A 17,727-nucleotide genomic window follows, 5' to 3' on the forward strand; every position below is an offset into this window, starting at 1 on the left:
TTATATAAATAATATATTAAAAAGGATTTATAATATATTTATATTACTATATTAATGATTGCATTTAGTTAATTTCATGATATTATGTTATATTTGAAAATATATTTTTTTTTATATACAATATAATATTATATTGTTATATATACACTAATATTCAATGTTTGGGGTCAAAAATACAGTAAAAATAGTAATATTCTGAAATTTTATTACAATTTAAAACAACAGTTTTCTATTTTAAAAGGTAATTTATTGCTGTGACATCAAAGCTGAATTTGCATCATTTCTCCAGTCTTCAGCGTCACATGATCCTCCAGAAATCATTCTAATATGCTGATTTGCTGCTTAAGAAACATTTCTTATTATTATCAATGTTGAAAACAGCTGTACTGCTTAATATGTTTGTGGAAACAAGATGCATTATTTTGGGATTTATGAATAGAACGAATAGTCTTTTGTAACATGTTTTTGTTCAATTTAAAGCATTTTTGCTGGATTCATTTTTCAAAAAAATCTTACTGACCCCAAACTTTTGAACGCTAGTGTATATGTAATCATATTTTTCCCTAAACATAAGTGTAAATTGTACTACAACAAAAGGGTGCATCAATTTAATGTCTTATCCCGCCTATAGGGCAGCGATTGAGTCACGAACACCACTGGTCTACGTGTTGACTTTATGCAGTGTGTTTGCCATCTTCTGGTAATCTTAAGATCTCTTCCTCTGTCTTTGCAATAGTCACACAGAGCGAAGGCACACTATAAACAGGAACCTTGAACGGCACATGCCAAGTCTACCCCGGGGAGGAGGCGAAGAACTGGCCAGGGAAGAGCAAGTCTCTAGTCGAAAAGTCAGTTTCCTGTTTCTGTGGTACACTGCTGACATCTTCAGATGATTTGTGTCTAACTAGTGTTGTTTTCTTCACAGAGACAACTTGAAGACTACTTGAATAAGCTGCTTAAAATGCCAATGTATAGAAACTACCATGCAACAGTATGTATATATTTGGATTTTGTACAGTATTTTTAGTTGTTTAATACATTACATGCATTAACAAATAAGTTTGTCCTTTTTTTTTTTTTTTCTATTGCCATAGATGGAATTCATTGATGTGAGTCAGCTGTCCTTCATTCATGATTTAGGACCAAAAGGCTTGTAAGAACGCTTTGTTTATTGGCTAAAGATGTTTTAATAATTATTAATAGATAATATTCTTGCCTTTTTTTTGTAATCGATCCTTGACATTGTGCGCTGTTTCCGTCCTAGGGAGGGTATGGTTCTCAAAAGGTCAGGAGGCCACCGTATTCCTGGACTGAACTGCTGTGGCCACAGCAAAATGTGCTACCGCTGGTCCAAACGGTCAGTGGGGTATCATTCATTCTCCGCTTGCATAGGTTCACAAAACAATCACCCTAGATAAAAATGGAGAAAGATGATTTAAGGAAATCTTGTAAAATTTTACTGTTGGTCTTTACAGGTGGATGGTGGTGAAGGACTCCTCCCTACTCCTCATGAAGCCAGACTCAGGTGCCATCTCATTTGTCCTGCTGATGGACAAGGCGTTCGGCATCAAAATGGACACGAAAGACACTGAGACGAAGCATGGTGTCCGCATAGACAGTCTGTCCAGGTGTGTGAACTGAGCCTCATGTGGTCATTAAGGCAAAATGCAGTTGACATGCACCATCAATTTTTTATTTGATAAAATGAAAGAGCTTTCTGCTTCTTAAAGGACTCTGGTGTTGAAGTTCACAAGTTACCGTCACGCCCGCTGGTGGGGACAGGCAGTTGATGATTTTGTGCGCAAGTACGGCAGCAATTTCCTTAAGGATCACCGCTATGGTTCCTTTGCCAATGAACAGAAGAACATCCCATCTAAATGGTAATTATTGCTTTTTACGTGCATCCGATGACTGAAAAGATCATCATAGATGCTTAGTGGTGGGCACTTTTGACTTGGGCCAAAAATCAACTACCTAGCAACACCCTGGCAACCTCCCCACAAAGCCTTAGCGCTGTGGCAACAACTTTTACTCAGGCAGGAAATACTCACATTTTCTTCAGGAAATGTAAAAAAGCTAACTTTTAGCTTTAGTTTTATAATATATTATTTTATGTTATATTATATTGCATTATTGATTATATTATTTCTTGAAAAGAATAATAATAATAATTTGGGTTTACTAAGCAAACTTTTAGCTTTTTTAGCTTTAGATTTAGCAGTTATTATATTAGTATTTATTTATTAAAAAATAATTGGGGTTTGAGTTTATATTAGCTGTTGTATTGTATCGTATTTTTTGTATTATATTTTATATTATATTACTTATTTATTGAAAAAAGAAATAATTTGGGTTTACTAAGTGAACTAAAGCTAACGTTTATCTTTAGTTTTATATTAAATTAGCTATTATATAATATTTTACATTTATTTATTTAGATTATATTATGTTATTTATTTATAAAAAATAATATAATATTATTTTATTGTAGTATAGTATATTAATGATTATTATATTATCTATTTTACTAAGTTTGCTAAGGTTTACTAAGCAAACTAAAGCTAACTTTTAGCTTAAATTATATTATATTAGCTATTGAATTGTATTATATTATATTATATTAGTGATTATATTATTTTTTTATTTCTCGACTTTTATCACAATTTTCAGTTGATGTTTGTCAGAACTATCCAGAAAAAAATAAATAATCTAACTAGCAGAAGCAGGTCTCGACTCTCAGGTTTTCTAGAACAGATAAACATGTGAAAGCTTCAGCTGTCTGCTGCTGTGTCTTCGGGTGAAGCCTGTTTAACAGGAGTAACTTGAGAGAATGAGAGGGAAAGTGTAACCATAGACTCCATCCTCTTTTGACCCTGTGGAGGAGTGAGATAGTATCTAGGGCAGCAGCTTAACTGCTGGTCTGGGCAGATGATTTGTTGTTCATTGTTGCAGCATTAAGCCCTATTAGCATGCTTGTTCCCTGAATAATGAAAATTATGTAATTAAGTTTTAGAAACAGCGAGAGTGTGAGCTTGGGACTATCAGCATTACCCATTGATTTGACTGCTTGGGTGTGTGTTTCAGGTATGTGAATGGGAAGCAGTACATGGAGGATGTGGCAAATGCGCTGGAGGAGGCAGAGGAGGAGATCTTTATCACTGACTGGTGGTATGTTGAGATAAAGCCCCTCCCATATATTCTTCTTTACTTTTGGTACTATTGATTCATTTCAGAAACAATGCACAGAGAACTGCATTGGTTAATGTTTCCTCAATAAATTCCGGAGGTGAAAATCAATAACCTTGCCCAGTTCTAGGAAGGCAGCATTTCTTAGAGGATTTTTTTGAACACAGAAAACAACAGAGACGGTGTTGGATATACAGACTTTAGGATATCAGTGGCCTAATCAGGTGTCACACAACAAGTGCTTTTTCTGTCCAAAAAGAAAATGAATGTGCATACAAAACTTCAAAATTACACATATTTGATGTTTAAAGAATTAGTTCACTTCAGAATTAAAATTTCCTGGTAATTTACTCACCCTCATGTGATCCAAGATGTTTGTCTTTCTTTCTTCAGTCGAAAAGAAATTCAGGTTTTTGAGGAAAACATTCTAGGATTTTTCTCCATATAGTGTTCTTCACGGGGAAATAACGGGTTGAATGTCCAAATTGCAGTTTCAATGCAGCTTCAAAGTGCTCTACACAATCCCAGATGAGGAATAAGGGTCTTATCTAGCAAAATGATCTGTCATTTTCTAAAATAAAATAAAAATTTATATACTTTTAAACCACAAATGCTAGTCTTGTACTGCTCTGCGATGCACGACGCATTACACAATCACATTGGAAAGGTCAAGCGTGACGTAGGCGGAAGGAATTTTATTTCTGAAGTGAACTAATCCTTTAATGTGCATATGGAGGACAATTTTAAACCAGTGAAATTTTATTGATAATGAGGAACATGCAATGGTTATTGTAATTTCCAAGCATGGAAAAGTCATTGAAAATTAATACTTATGAAATTTAAAATATATATAATATTCAATTTATCCTTGACAGTTATTTAATTGTATTTCTTAATAATAATTTAAAGATTTATTATTGATTTGTTTATTTATAAACTAATTTAAGTTATTGAATTTTGTTTTTTATTTGTATTCTTTTGTATTTATTAATTTGATATAATTTAAGATTTCAAAAAATCCTATCCTTCATCCTCTTTTTTTTTTTTTTTTTTTTTTTTTTTTTAATAATTTTTTTAATAATTTTTTAAATATATTTTATTAGATTTTTTTTAAAAATCCTTATCTTAGTAAGTATGACTGCAACAGTTTATTGGTCAGTTTAAGTGTGAAAATTGAAACAAGTGACTATCACAATGTATTGTTGCTTGTCACATTCACAACAGCTCAGATGGATGAGATTAGATGTATTGCTTTATTGCTTTGTCCTATCATAACATTTAGGTCATAAACTGAGAGAAAAGCCCAAAGGAAGGTAGTAGAAAAAAAGAGAGGGAAAGAAAGATAGTTGTATACTTTGTATGCACTCTCTCAGAGGGCACCTCCAGCTGGGAGCAATGGCCAAACAGATCTGTTACCTTCATCAGACAGATGCCTGGTGCTGTGTTACAGCATCACTCAGTCATTGCGGCAGACATCCTGCAAGTGTGACATTCCTGTGCGTGTGTGTGTGTGTCTACTTTTTTCCCTAGCTTAATGCATTTGAAATTATGTAAGCGACAGTGAGATGTGAGACTAGACGTTTATGCATATTTGATGTTACAAATGCTTCCCCTGCTCATGAGGTCACTGCTGTGTGTCAATGCAGGCTGAGCCCTGAGATCTTCCTCAAGAGGCCTGTCGTCGAGGGCAACCGCTGGCGACTCGATTGCATTTTGAAACGGCAAGCGGTGAGTTAATCCAACCTATAGCTGCTGTGGAAAAACTATCCATCTGTGGCTTTACTGCACCAGCAATAAAACCTTTCCATTCACTGTTCTCATGTAATAATTTACGCTCCAGGGTGTTTTCTGTTTTCTTGGTTATATATTAATATTGCCTGGTGGATTTGCTTTACTGATCATCAAGAACTGTTTGTTCTTGCAGCAAAAAGGTGTGCGGATATTTGTGATGTTGTACAAGGAGGTGGAACTGGCTCTCGGCATAAACAGCGAATACAGCAAACGAACACTACTACAGCTTCACCCCAATATCAAGGTGAGATTAAAAAAAAAAAAAATCAGTTCATGAATCGACTAGTGCTGTCAAATCGATTAATTGCGATTAATCGCATCTGACATAAAAGTTTGTATGCGTATATATCAGGGCTGTCAAAATTCACGCGTTAATGCATGCGATTAAATTTTTCAGTTTAATCCGTTAAAAATGTTTAACGCATTTGTTTTTTGTTTTTTTTTGTTTGTTTTTTTTCCAATCATAATTTGGCTAGCGTTACATTATGATCACGCTCTTATCCACGCAAATGCTTTAAAACATTTGCAATATTATCGCAATTAATCGAGTTAATCTAGAATCTACTCTTATGAAGTTCAAACCTACAGCTGTTTGGTTGCCGAAAGGGCTCTAGACAAAAACAGAAAACAACAGAGACTATGTTGGACATACTGACTTTAGAATACCAATGTCCTTACCAGACATTACACTACAAGTGCTTTTTCTGTCCAAATCGGAAAAAAAAAAAATATATATATGTATATATATATTACAGAGCATCCAGGCATATTTGGCGTTTAATATGTATGTGGAGCACAACTTTGATCCAGTGAAATTTCATTGTGAATGGGGATAATCATCGCAACTTGGATGAAAAATGAAAAAAAATAATAATAATAAGTTGTGGTTTCCAGGCATGGGAAAAGTCATTGAAATTAATCATATCTTAAAAAGTCATGGGAAAATCATGGAAATTTACTAGTAAAAATAGTTGTATTTCATATAAATTAGTTCCAATTTAATGCTGTGGCTTTAGTGATCCTGAATGTTTTTGTGCCATTTAAATATGAATAATAAATAAATTGTTTTGAAAGAATATTTCTACCTGTTTGAATGAAAAGTATTATATAAAAGTAAATTATTATGTAAAAGTAAAGATTATGGTTCTGATAGGTCACTCAAACAAAGTTTCCCTTACAGTTGATTCAGCTATTAATTTTGTGAAATATGTAAAATATTTGTGTTTTTTAGAATACCATTTTATTACAACAAATCTCTGTTGTGAATATTTATCTTAAAGCTGCTGTCCATAACTTTTTTTTTTTTTTTGGTTAAAAATTATCCAAAATCTATTTTTGAGCATGTACAAAACTAGCCAGTGTTCAAAACTATCTCCTTACCTTAGCCCAATTCACAACGGTAAGCTTGTAATAATGTTTTATAATTCGGGTGGTACTGGTGGGTTTCCGCGGGAAATTCGAGCATGTCTTTGCGTCATTGCGTCACGTCTGTATACATGAAGAACAGTCCCATCTAGTACACTACATCGCATGTGAGGAAGATAATTTATAGCCTTCTCACAGCAGCTGCAATAATTAAATTTATCATTTTGATGGCGAATTGTATGGCATGACAAATTAATCTTGGAGATTAGATCTATAGGTAACGCTAATACACACTAAATAGCCTACACATAATCACGCAATGCTGATGTTGTTAACATTAATAATTTGAGAAAGAATAACAATAATAATTTGCACAGTTTGACGTGATCCGACCTAAGCGATCGTTAGATTTAATCACCATTGGCAGTCCAATTCACTGTAATGTTTTTTTTTTGTTTTTTTTCCTCAGTTGGTCAGAACAAAAGTGGCAGACACGTTACTTACTTGTTCAGATGACATTTTCCTTTGAAAATTCTTATGTTGGTCATACTTCAAGACTACAATCTGTGATTCCAAAGTACAGTATCAACACCGGTGCAGTGATTGACAGCAAACGTTAGATTCATCCGTGCTGAGGAACCGTGCCGAGGCACAATGCACGTACAGATAATAATTCTGCAAACAACTGCAATTGCAGGTTTCAAACAGAGATGGCGACAAACAGGCAAAACTACGGACTGCAGCTTTAAATTACACTAAAGTGACATAATCGGAAAATAAGTGACGGTTCAGTGAGGGAGTCAGTAGTAAAGCTCTAAATGATTCACTGAGTGGTACTGATTTTGTCTGCCAGGAATTGATTAGATCATAGGAAGTTGGGAGTTGCTAACTAAATGGAGGCAGATCTGATATGAGGAATATACTCAGTTTAAACTTGATGACTCATTAAAACAACTGCTTCATAAGAGTCAGTTGTTCACAAATCAGAAATCATGTTTATTATTGAACTCGCACTCTAATAATATGATGTCTGACAGCTGCATATGGACACACAGAAAGTTTTCCTTCCTCTCACCAATGGCAACAAGATTAGCTGCAAAATTGTAGTTTTTGTCGCATTTGCATCCATTTTGTGATCTTTAACCACTGCACCACACTAAAGAAACAAAGAGAAGGAAGGACCCGCCAATAATAAACTTTTCTTCTTAGGTAATGAGGCACCCTGACCACGTATCCTCTTCCGTGTACCTGTGGGCGCATCATGAGAAGATTATAGTTATTGACCAATCGGTGGCTTTCGTGGGAGGCATTGACTTGGCGTACGGACGCTGGGATGATAGGGAGCATCGGCTGACCGACATAGGAAGTGTCACCAGGACTCTTCCTGTGTCTGCAGAGGTTTGGAACTCATATTCTTATGCTTTATGACATACAGTTTTGTTTTAGTATTATTTATATATTATTTATTCATATTTTAAATGATATTTTTAATTTTAGTTTTAGTAATTTTGTTGTGTTTTGTCATTTTTATTAGTTTTTTAATTTTATTTTTATGTTTGGTTCTTCAACTTAAAGTCAGCATGAAAAAGCTGCTATAGTCTTTTCTTCCATATTGCGACATATACCCTAGTGAAATGGCTTCTAGAATGAGAAAAATATAGAGCAGGGGTTTTTTTTGTCTGCCGGGAATTGATTAGATCATAGGAAGTTGGGGCGTTCATAACTAAATGGAGGCAGATCTGATATGAGGGATATGCTTAGTTTGAACACGTTTCTTATTATTTGTCACAGAACGCATCTGAAGCCTCTCCTGCTATGGCCGCTCCATCAAACGGGCCCAGCGCGGTGCACATTAACGGCAAAAGTTTGCCTGTGGACACACTAGACCAGCCAAAACTAAAAGGACATGGGAAGACCAAGAAGGCCCGTTTCAGCATCCGTAGGCACCTGCAGAAACATGGGCTAGCGCCTGCAGACAGTGTGAGCAGCATCGAGAGCTCAGAAGAAAGTGAGTACGCCCCCGCCTCTGGAACGCTCACGAATGCAGACTAGTGACACGTTACTGACCTAAACTCCCACATTCAGCTGTTATCACACAGCACAGCTGATTTTGTAATGCCCGTTGCAGCAGTTTCATATGATTGACCATCTTATGCAATGATTTACAGTATTTACCATAAGTGCAGAAAAACATGAACCATTAAGGTTTTAGTTGAGGCTTAAGTTATTGAGGATTAGATGTGATATTAAAATGTGCTCATGAAAATTTTTGTCTAGAATCTATATTTGTGTTGAAATGCATCATTTTCTACTCATATCTTCCACACCACACGTTTTAAGAGGGTTGTCCAGGTTGTAAAGATGCCCCCTTTTCTTTAGGTTATTCTAATAGTATTTGCAGCCACCAAAATTTGATCCCTCTTAAATGGATTGAGCTGAGGGTGTCCATGCCCTCCTGCTTGTGCCCAAGTGGTGAGTAAGAATCAGGCTTGGGTGAGATGTTTCGGGTGTGCACTCTGTGAGGTTGCCTCTAATTCTGATTCCGAACGATTTTGTTGTAAAGAACTATTTTATTAGAAGTCAAATGTCATCCATTTCGAACAGGCAATCTCTCAAAACACTCGGGGCACTCAGAGCACTGTGTGGTTTGCTGTGATTCAACAGTCAGATTGTATTCTTGCAGACTCTTCCAGATGAGTGAGACAGAGAATATTCAATGCTTGCAGATTCCAAGCATGTATATTATTTTGGACTGATGCGGTAGTAACTCAGCAGTGAGAAAGCATGGATTGTTTCCTTCACGTGTTCTGTAAAAAGTTGTTTTGGGTGTGGTTTTTGGTTTGATGCATGATTTTATGAAAAAAGTTCTACTCTTGGTTGCATTTTTCTTCCTTATTTGTTGTTGAATTTCTTTTATCTGTGTCACTCTTATCAGAGACTGAAGCGGCACAGGATCTGCAAGCGGATGTTATTGGCCTGATGGGGAACACCCGGTTCTGGCACGGCAAAGATTACTGCAACTTTGTACATAAGGACTGGATCCAGTTGGATAAACCTTTTGATGGTGAATCATTGCATTTAAAGTCAAGCTTTCTGAAGATTACAACATTTAATGTTTTTATATTAAATCTTTTTTTATTCATTTAAATATAATACATACAAAATAATACACACAAATAAACTAATATAATATATATAATAATAAATTTATAAGTATTCATATTACGTACATTTGTACATAATGTAAAATTTGTAAAAAACAAAAAGCAAAAAAAACAAAAATGTAAGTATTTAAATTAATATATTTTAATAATAATAAATTATAAGTAATCATATATATATTTGTAAAAATGTGTAAATTTAACCATTTAAAAAAAAAAAAAGTTAACATTTTTTAAATTAAATTTTATTTTTTTATTTTATTTTTTTTATTCAAATTATTTATATTTAAATTATTTTTGCAATATGCTATTTTTCCAGATTTCATTGACAGGCACATAACTCCCAGAATGCCTTGGCATGACATTGCATCAGTGGTTCATGGGAAAGCAGCCCGAGATGTCGCACGGCATTTTATTCAGCGCTGGAATTTCACAAAGGTGAGGAAATCAATATTGACCAAAACATCTACCAAACTTTTCAGTTTTTATATGGATAGTTGACACGGAATATGTCCATGGAAAGTGTATATTTTTTGACCAGCATTTTTTGGTGAGTGACATTTAAAATGATTTTAAGTGTACAAATATTCCACAGTCTTTTTTTATATTAGTACAAAGCTGCATGCATAATATTTTAAAAGGAATTAGTTTTGTTTCACATGCCACGCCACAAGGTATTTCAACTTCACAAAAATATTGTGTGTCAACCCCTGTGGCTAATATCATAAACATGGCTTTGAATATATGTTTGTATTTGCATTGCCACCTTGTTTCAGATCATGAAGCCCAAATACAGATCCCTGTCATACCCGTACCTCCTTCCTAAATCTCACACTACTGCAAATGAGATCAAGTATCAGGTCCCTGGCTGCACCCAGACTAATGTCCAGGTAAAAATTTATATAAATAGACCTCCTACAGACAAATACCACATACAGCTTTCATAATACAAATTCTCTCTTTACTCAGGTGTTACGATCCGCCTCAGACTGGTCAGCAGGTATAAAATACCACGAGGAGTCGATTCATACGGCTTACGTCAACGCAATTGAACACAGCGAACACTATATCTACATAGAGGTGTGTGGCACAAAGAACTTATTTCTAATTCTCTAAATTTGTTCATATTATCCCCATTTAATTGTCACAGTGTTGATGAATTGTTTGCTAACCACAGAGACTATGGCTTTTCTGTCTATACAGAATAACACAGGATGTCCTAAAGCAGCCTTTCATTGGGATAATGTTGTGCATTTCCTCTTTCAGAACCAGTTCTTCATAAGCTGCGCTGACAACAAAGTCGTTCACAATAAAATTGGAGACGCCATCGCCAAGAGGATCATAAAAGCGTATCGGTGAGCTGCGGTCAATAACTTGTGTCTTTTATCCGGTCCACCACCTATTATCTTTTGTATGTCCACACGCCTATAACACACAAAGATAAACTATTTCTTTAATGAAACACTTGTAAATCAATAGGACACAGAGACAAGTGTTTGTCTAAAGACAAAAAATATATTCTTCATTTGTAAAATAATATCCAGCCATGATAAATAGACTGTATAAGGCCTTACTTTGGCAAAGCATCTCTCATATTGATCTCTCTTCAAAAGTGACATGTAATCTTGTTCTTTCTGTGTGGTTCACAGGGATGGTAAAAAGTACCGTGTGTATGTGGTGACACCTCTTCTTCCTGGGTTTGAGGGGGATATCAACACTGGTGGTGGCAGTGCCATACAGGCAGTCATGCACTTCAATTACAGGTAACACTAAATATTAAGATATATATATATATATATATATATATATATATATATATATATATATATACATACATAAATAGAAAATACTTAATTCGGTAAAGGAGGCAGTAGATCAAAAGTGACAGTGAAGAAATTTAAATTACAAAAGAACATTCTATTCATCAAAGCATCCTTAAGAAAAATAATAATAATAATTGATTTCTGAGCACCAAATTAGCATATTAGAATGATTTCTGAAGAATCATGTGACTCTGAAGGCTGGAGTAATGATGCTGAAAATTCAGCTTTGACATCACAGGAATAAATTACATTTCAAAGTATATATTAAAATAGAAAACATTCATTTTAAATTGTAATAAGATTTCACAATATTATTGTTTTTACTCAATATTACTTTTTATTAGTATTTTGATCACATTTTTCAGGTTTGGCAAGTATAAGAGACTTTAAAAAATATTACAAAATCTTACTAATTTCATTTTTTATATATAAACAAAATTATTTCCCTCTTCTGAAATTCTGAAAGTTTACAGTATGTCATAGTCCTCTTTTATTTCTAAAAATCAAGAAAAATTTGATATGGCCCCTTTAAGTTACAATATGTTTGCACAGGCATTTCAGAGTCAATGAAATTGAATCCAATACATTCTTACATTTACCAATAAAAGGTAAGATATTATTAGTTAATATTAGTAGTAAGAAAATATAAGATATTAAGTTATCATTTATCATGTAAACAGGGACTGTTCCATTGCAGGAATTTGCTAATTTGGTCATCTCTATGATTGTCATTTTTAATACTCTAATCTTTGTGCAGGACCATGATTAGAGGAGACTGCTCCATTATCTCACAGCTGAAGAAAGAAAGTGAGTACAAAGATTTATTAATACCCATCAATGTTTAATCTGTATAGGGTGTGTCTGAAATTCTTCAGATGATCTGACTCGTATCCTAACCAGATGTTCTTTCTGGGGGTTCTGTGAAGTTCCTGTGGTAGACCCATGCAGTGCAGACACTCAAAGGCCTGTGTGGTTTTCCGTCTCCACAGTTTGAAAAATTAATGGCTTTGTTGATTTGTTTGATGGGTTTCAGTCTCAAAGGAGAGGCTCAAACAGACAAGAGCAAGAAAACAAGTATTTCCTGCTGTGCTAACCTTTTACCTATAAAGCCTTTAGGCTTCTCATCCCAAAAACTGCGTTGAAATTAATTAAAAAAGATAATTTTGTGTCTTGTATTCTCAAACAAGTTTGCTACATCTCTCTTTTTCATACTTTAGAGAAGCTCTGCTGTTGTAAAACATAAAATATTTGCAATTTATATGTAGTTTTCAAAAAATGTATGTCCTTCATTGGAATAAGATGCTTTTTTTAGTCAGATGGTGTAGTTAAGTTATCTACCAGCAGGGGCTAACAGGACCACTAACCAGCCAAATCTGGACCCTTAGGGGACACTGGCCTTAAGAACATTAAAACACAACAGTGCCCTCTTTTGGTACGTAATTAATAGTAAAAGACAAACTCAGTGGTTTGTTGTGAAAGAACTTGTTGTGAAGTAGAAATGTGTGCGTTTTTTTATCTTGCAATATCTACTTGCAGTCAGACACGTTGCAGTGTTACAATCATTCGGCCTGCATCTATTACCCTGCCATGAGAGAGGAAGGAGTGAAGTTTCTTTTTGAGCTTGAATTATCCAGCACAGCATTGGTGTTTGGTTGCAGATTCACTAGATCCGAGCAGTCCCGCAGTGTCCCGAACACAGATACAGATACATATCGCTGTTCTATGAAAATGCAGGAGCTCGATTGCGGGTACATAGTTGGTCTGGTGCGGTTATAAACACAGTTAAGAGTTTCTGTGCTGTGTAACTGCATATCCTCCTGCTCAAATAAACTGGTTGAGAAAATACAAAAATATACAAAAAATATATTTACATATAAAATTTATTTTAAAAAGAATTAAGATATGAGATTAAACTGTAAGTAAAACACTTATTTTTCTAAAGTGACTCTAAAGTGTCTAAACTATACAAGAGTAACACCAACGGATAAAGTTTCAGAGGAAGGAAGTGTTTCTTTTACTTTCATTGAAGTGGCATGAATGTTAGGGGTGTCAAAATACATAGGAAATGTCCAAATTGGCATAAAGCAAATGGGTTAAACTTGTGGAAAGAATAATTACAGAGCAAATAACTCACTTAGACATCACCACATTTGGTCATGTCAGAGTCAAAATGAACTAACATGATATAACTTTAAACATGAAGTGATTTTCAGATTCAGCTTGGTTAATTCAAACCGAACTTTCTTTGCCTGTGACAATCGTGACACCTGTGGTGTTTACAGAGTATTTGATGACTTATGCTCTGAAAAATAGGTGGATATTAATTATTATTATTATGATTATTATTATTATTATTATTAGGCATTTGGCAGACACCTTTATCCAAAGCTACTTATATTGCATTCAAGGTACACATTTTAGCAGTTCTTGTTTTCCTTGGGAATCAAACCTATGCCCTTGGCATTGTTAGCACAATGCTCTTCTGTTTGGAAGGAATTATTATTGTATGAAGTCAAGTATGAAGTTGCAAAGTTCATTATTATTGTAGTTATTGCTTAAAGACAGTGTAAAATAGTTTTAACAAGGCGTAAAGTTGAAGTGTATTTTATGTGACCATTTTAACCGATGTTAATCAATATTTTTCAATACAAGCATATAAAAAATGGATGTTTGTTGAATATTACAGTAATAATTTCATATGCTCTTAACCCTTAAAGGGATAGTTCACCCAAAAAATGCAAATTCTGTCATTATTTGTCACTCTAAACCAGTGTTTAGTATCATATTAATAGTTTGAATTAGTTTTTATTTTTATATTTTCTGTTTTCATTTTAATTTTTGTTAGTTTGTCGTTAGTTTTAGTTTTAGTTAACCTTCTGTGAAACAAAAGAAAATAGTTTAAAAAAAATTGTTCAGTGTTGTTTTGGACCCATTGACTTGCATTGTATGGACAAAAACTGCATGTTCTAAGTAAATGTCAGTGATGACAGAATTTTCATTTTTGGCTGAACTATTCCTTCAAACTGCGTAAATATATCAAAGGAAACCGGAACATGTATTTATTAAAAAAAAAATTAGAAAAAAACATTTGCTCTCTCTATCTCTCTGTCTCTGCAGTGGGTGATCATTGGATGAATTACATCTCATTTGGGGGTCTGAGGACCCATGCTGAGCTGGAGGGAAGGCTGGTGACTGAACTGATATATGTGCACAGCAAGATGCTTATTGCAGATGACAACACCGTCATCATTGGTGAGTAAAAATAGGAATTTGCAGACAGGAAAAACACATGATGACTGTATCATCTATGCACATGTGCTAGTAAGAATGATGCAGCAATCATGAAACTGCTGCGGTCAGAATGTGAGGTAAAAATGTGGGGGGGGGGGGAATCAGATAAAAATGGCTCCTCCTTCTGTTGAGATGTAGTATTGCATTCTAAATGTCAATAATTTAAATTTTTTATGCACTTTTTAATTTTTTATTTTATCATAATCAAAAATGTATATTGTGTATATTACTTGACATTTGACTTGACATTTGATATTCAACAGTGCTTTGATCTGCCTGCATTGACACTATTCTTTTAAGAGCTGCTGTGCAGCCAAATAATGTACCAGTTATCAATGTAAAGCTGCTTTGACACAATCTACATTGTAAAAAGCGCTATATAAATAAAGGTGACTTGACTTGACTATTGCATCCATCAGGTTCTGCCAATATCAATGACCGGAGCATGCTGGGTAAGAGAGACAGTGAGGTGGCCGTCATTTACGAGGATATCCAGACGGTGAAGTCAGTCATGGATGGTCAGGAGTATCAGGCCGGACGCTTCGGATTGAGTCTGCGGCTGGAGTGTTTCAAGTTCAGGACTCGTTCAAGTCAAGTCTGCATTTAGCATTTTTAGACCCATGCAAATAAGGTTCAAACATGTCTTCTACTTTCCTTTGATATCAATAGGATGATTCTAGGTGCCAACACTGACCCCAGCATTGACGTGATGGACCCCATCAGTGACCAGTTTTACAAGGAGGTGTGGATGACCACAGCTGCCCGGAATGCAACCATCTACCAGAAGGTCATCCATCTATCTATTTGTCTGTCTGTTTGTCTGTATCTGTTATAATTAAATGAATAAGTTGCTTTTCACATGTTCTGACTGAAACGCATTTCCTCCAGGTGTTCCGCTGCTTGCCATCTAGCGATGTTCGGGCAATTCTGGAGTTGGATGGCTACCTCTCAAAGCCTGGTTTGGAGAAGGAGGACCCTGCCCGTGCTCAAGAGGAGCTGAAGAAGATTCGGGGCTTCCTGGTCCAGTTCCCTCTCCAGTTCCTCAGTGAGCAGAACCTTCTGCCACCCATCGGATCAAAAGAAGCCATGGTGCCCATGGACGTGTGGACGTGAGAGAACCTGTCAACATTACCTGGCTTAAAATAAACTGAAAATCTCGCAGATGTACCTGGAATGACTTCACCTTTCTTATAATATAACGGACACTTCTGAGACCGAAAAGGAGATCTGGAGGAGAGTCAGCCTTCAGTTGTTTACCCGCCTGGAATTAAGGACATCAGACTGGTTTGTTTTGTCCCTGTTCGAAGCTTGATTGTAAATTCTAACACTATGCAACTTAAACTAATATTATTTTTTATGAACTCTCCTCACAAGTCCTACACAAGATGATGGATGCTTTTGTGAAGTTTTTAGTGTCCTTGGACCCATGCTGCAGGAGAAGGATGCTATATGTTGATTCTTGCTCATCATCATTAGTGAATGGTTTTGTGCCCTGTAACACGCACTGAATATGTATTATTCTCTGCATTTAAGTGCCAACTTTGTCTGTGTAACTTTTCTCATTTCTCTATATGAAGTGCGAACATTCCTTGTGTACTATATCTCAAGGTAATTTATGGGTCTGTGATAGTGGACATGGTCCATTAATTGTTGTTTTCCTATGGTACGAATTGCCATGTTTTGGTGGCCTTATTTGTTTACTGTGTACTTCATGCTGAGTATGAACTGAAATTCACCAAAGCATTTGTCTATTATGACCAAATTGAGTTGATTTAATAAGAATACAGATTAGTATTCAGATTTATTCCAATTATTTGTCCATATAGTACAGTATACTGTAAAGAAACCTGCTATGCCTGAAGCTCTAATGAAGTTTACTAACCGTTCTTAAAGTAATGAAACCATCGATCAAAATACATTCCATTTAAGTACAAAATCAACTAGACGTGTTAAGATTTAAATAAACTGTTCAGGATTTACATGTCACTGTAAAGATCGCAGCATGTGTGTTCGCATTATAAATTTGCAGCAAGTAACTTCTAACAGTTGTTGTTAGCCAAGCACTCAAATGTTTGCACTGTTGACTGTGTATCTGCACTTTTATAGTAGTTCAGGAACTGATTTCTTTTCTCTTTCTATCTTCTTTTCCCCATGAATTGCATTTTTGCACAAAATATTTATCGTCAAAAACACAAATTATGTGTTGGGATGTTTATGGAATATGTGAATTGATGTTATACAGATGATTAAACAATGAGTTTCACACTACTGAGGTGGATTTGTCTGTCTATGTATCATCTCTGTTGTTGTTTGTGTTTGTCTATCTGCCTATCTCTCTGCATGTCTGTCTACAGTTACAGTATCTATCTGTCTGTCTGTAGGTGGATCTGTCTATATCTATCTCTGTCTGAATGTTCGTTTGTCTGTCTATAAGGCTGTCTTATCTTATGATACGTTTACACGACAACGATGCGAAATGACTAAAAACGCTGTAGTTGCCGATGTCACTTTGTGAAGAAAGACTACGCGCCTGCACATACTTTTACAGAGCACTCGCGCCAAACGCGTATTCCTATCCACCTTATTTTTACAGTTTACTGCACTTTGATTTTTTTTTTTTTTTTTTTTTTTTTTTTCGTTATTTCCCTATAGCGGCTAATAAATCAGAAGTCTCGCACATTCACAGAAAATACACTGTAAAATGTGGATAGACTAAACGTAATACGCATGTGCATGACGTCACCGTTTTCACAGATTCGCGTTTTTTCAGTTTACACTGAGGGGCCGTTTACACGACATACATTGTTTTCAACTAAAAACGGAAAAATTTTTATGCGTTTTAGCTGTTGATTTACACGACAACGGCGTTTTGGTGGCCTGAAAACGGGTTTCAAAGTAGTACAAGTTTTTGAAAACGGTCTCCGTGTAAACAACAAACGCGAATCTGTGAAAACGATGACGTCACGCACATGCGCATTACATGTTCAATCTAACGTTATAGGGTTTCAACGCCATTTAATGGCCTGTCAGCAGAATACAGCGTTTTTAGTCATTTTCACGGATTCGTATGAATGGGGATCGTTTTGACAATGGTGTCGTCTGTAGGCGGA

At 35.2% G+C, this 17,727-nt stretch overlaps 1 protein-coding gene across 2 annotated transcripts in view; it reads left to right on the top strand.

Moving 5' to 3' along the window:
* pld1b (phospholipase D1b) overlaps positions 1–16,885 on the top strand; it is a 30,955-nt gene extending 14,070 nt beyond the window's left edge. For both annotated transcript variants that reach the window (XM_051881740.1, XM_051881739.1), the window contains exons 5-26: positions 737–848; positions 926–991; positions 1,095–1,153; positions 1,265–1,357; positions 1,476–1,628; positions 1,731–1,880; positions 3,085–3,168; positions 4,833–4,914; positions 5,111–5,221; positions 7,552–7,740; positions 8,134–8,350; positions 9,278–9,406; positions 9,823–9,941; positions 10,280–10,393; positions 10,473–10,583; positions 10,770–10,858; positions 11,153–11,266; positions 12,084–12,133; positions 14,444–14,578; positions 15,037–15,190; positions 15,287–15,404; positions 15,506–16,885. In XM_051881740.1, coding sequence (XP_051737700.1) covers positions 737–848; positions 926–991; positions 1,095–1,153; positions 1,265–1,357; positions 1,476–1,628; positions 1,731–1,880; positions 3,085–3,168; positions 4,833–4,914; positions 5,111–5,221; positions 7,552–7,740; positions 8,134–8,350; positions 9,278–9,406; positions 9,823–9,941; positions 10,280–10,393; positions 10,473–10,583; positions 10,770–10,858; positions 11,153–11,266; positions 12,084–12,133; positions 14,444–14,578; positions 15,037–15,190; positions 15,287–15,404; positions 15,506–15,730 — 2,674 coding nt within the window. In that variant the 3' untranslated portion in view covers positions 15,731–16,885. The remainder of the gene's footprint in view (positions 1–736; positions 849–925; positions 992–1,094; positions 1,154–1,264; positions 1,358–1,475; positions 1,629–1,730; positions 1,881–3,084; positions 3,169–4,832; positions 4,915–5,110; positions 5,222–7,551; positions 7,741–8,133; positions 8,351–9,277; positions 9,407–9,822; positions 9,942–10,279; positions 10,394–10,472; positions 10,584–10,769; positions 10,859–11,152; positions 11,267–12,083; positions 12,134–14,443; positions 14,579–15,036; positions 15,191–15,286; positions 15,405–15,505) is intronic.
* The last annotated feature ends 842 nt before the right edge of the window (positions 16,886–17,727 follow it).

This window comes from Ctenopharyngodon idella, chromosome 23 (genome assembly GCF_019924925.1).
Source record: "Ctenopharyngodon idella isolate HZGC_01 chromosome 23, HZGC01, whole genome shotgun sequence".
In the NCBI taxonomy this organism is placed as follows: domain Eukaryota; kingdom Metazoa; phylum Chordata; class Actinopteri; order Cypriniformes; family Xenocyprididae; genus Ctenopharyngodon; species Ctenopharyngodon idella.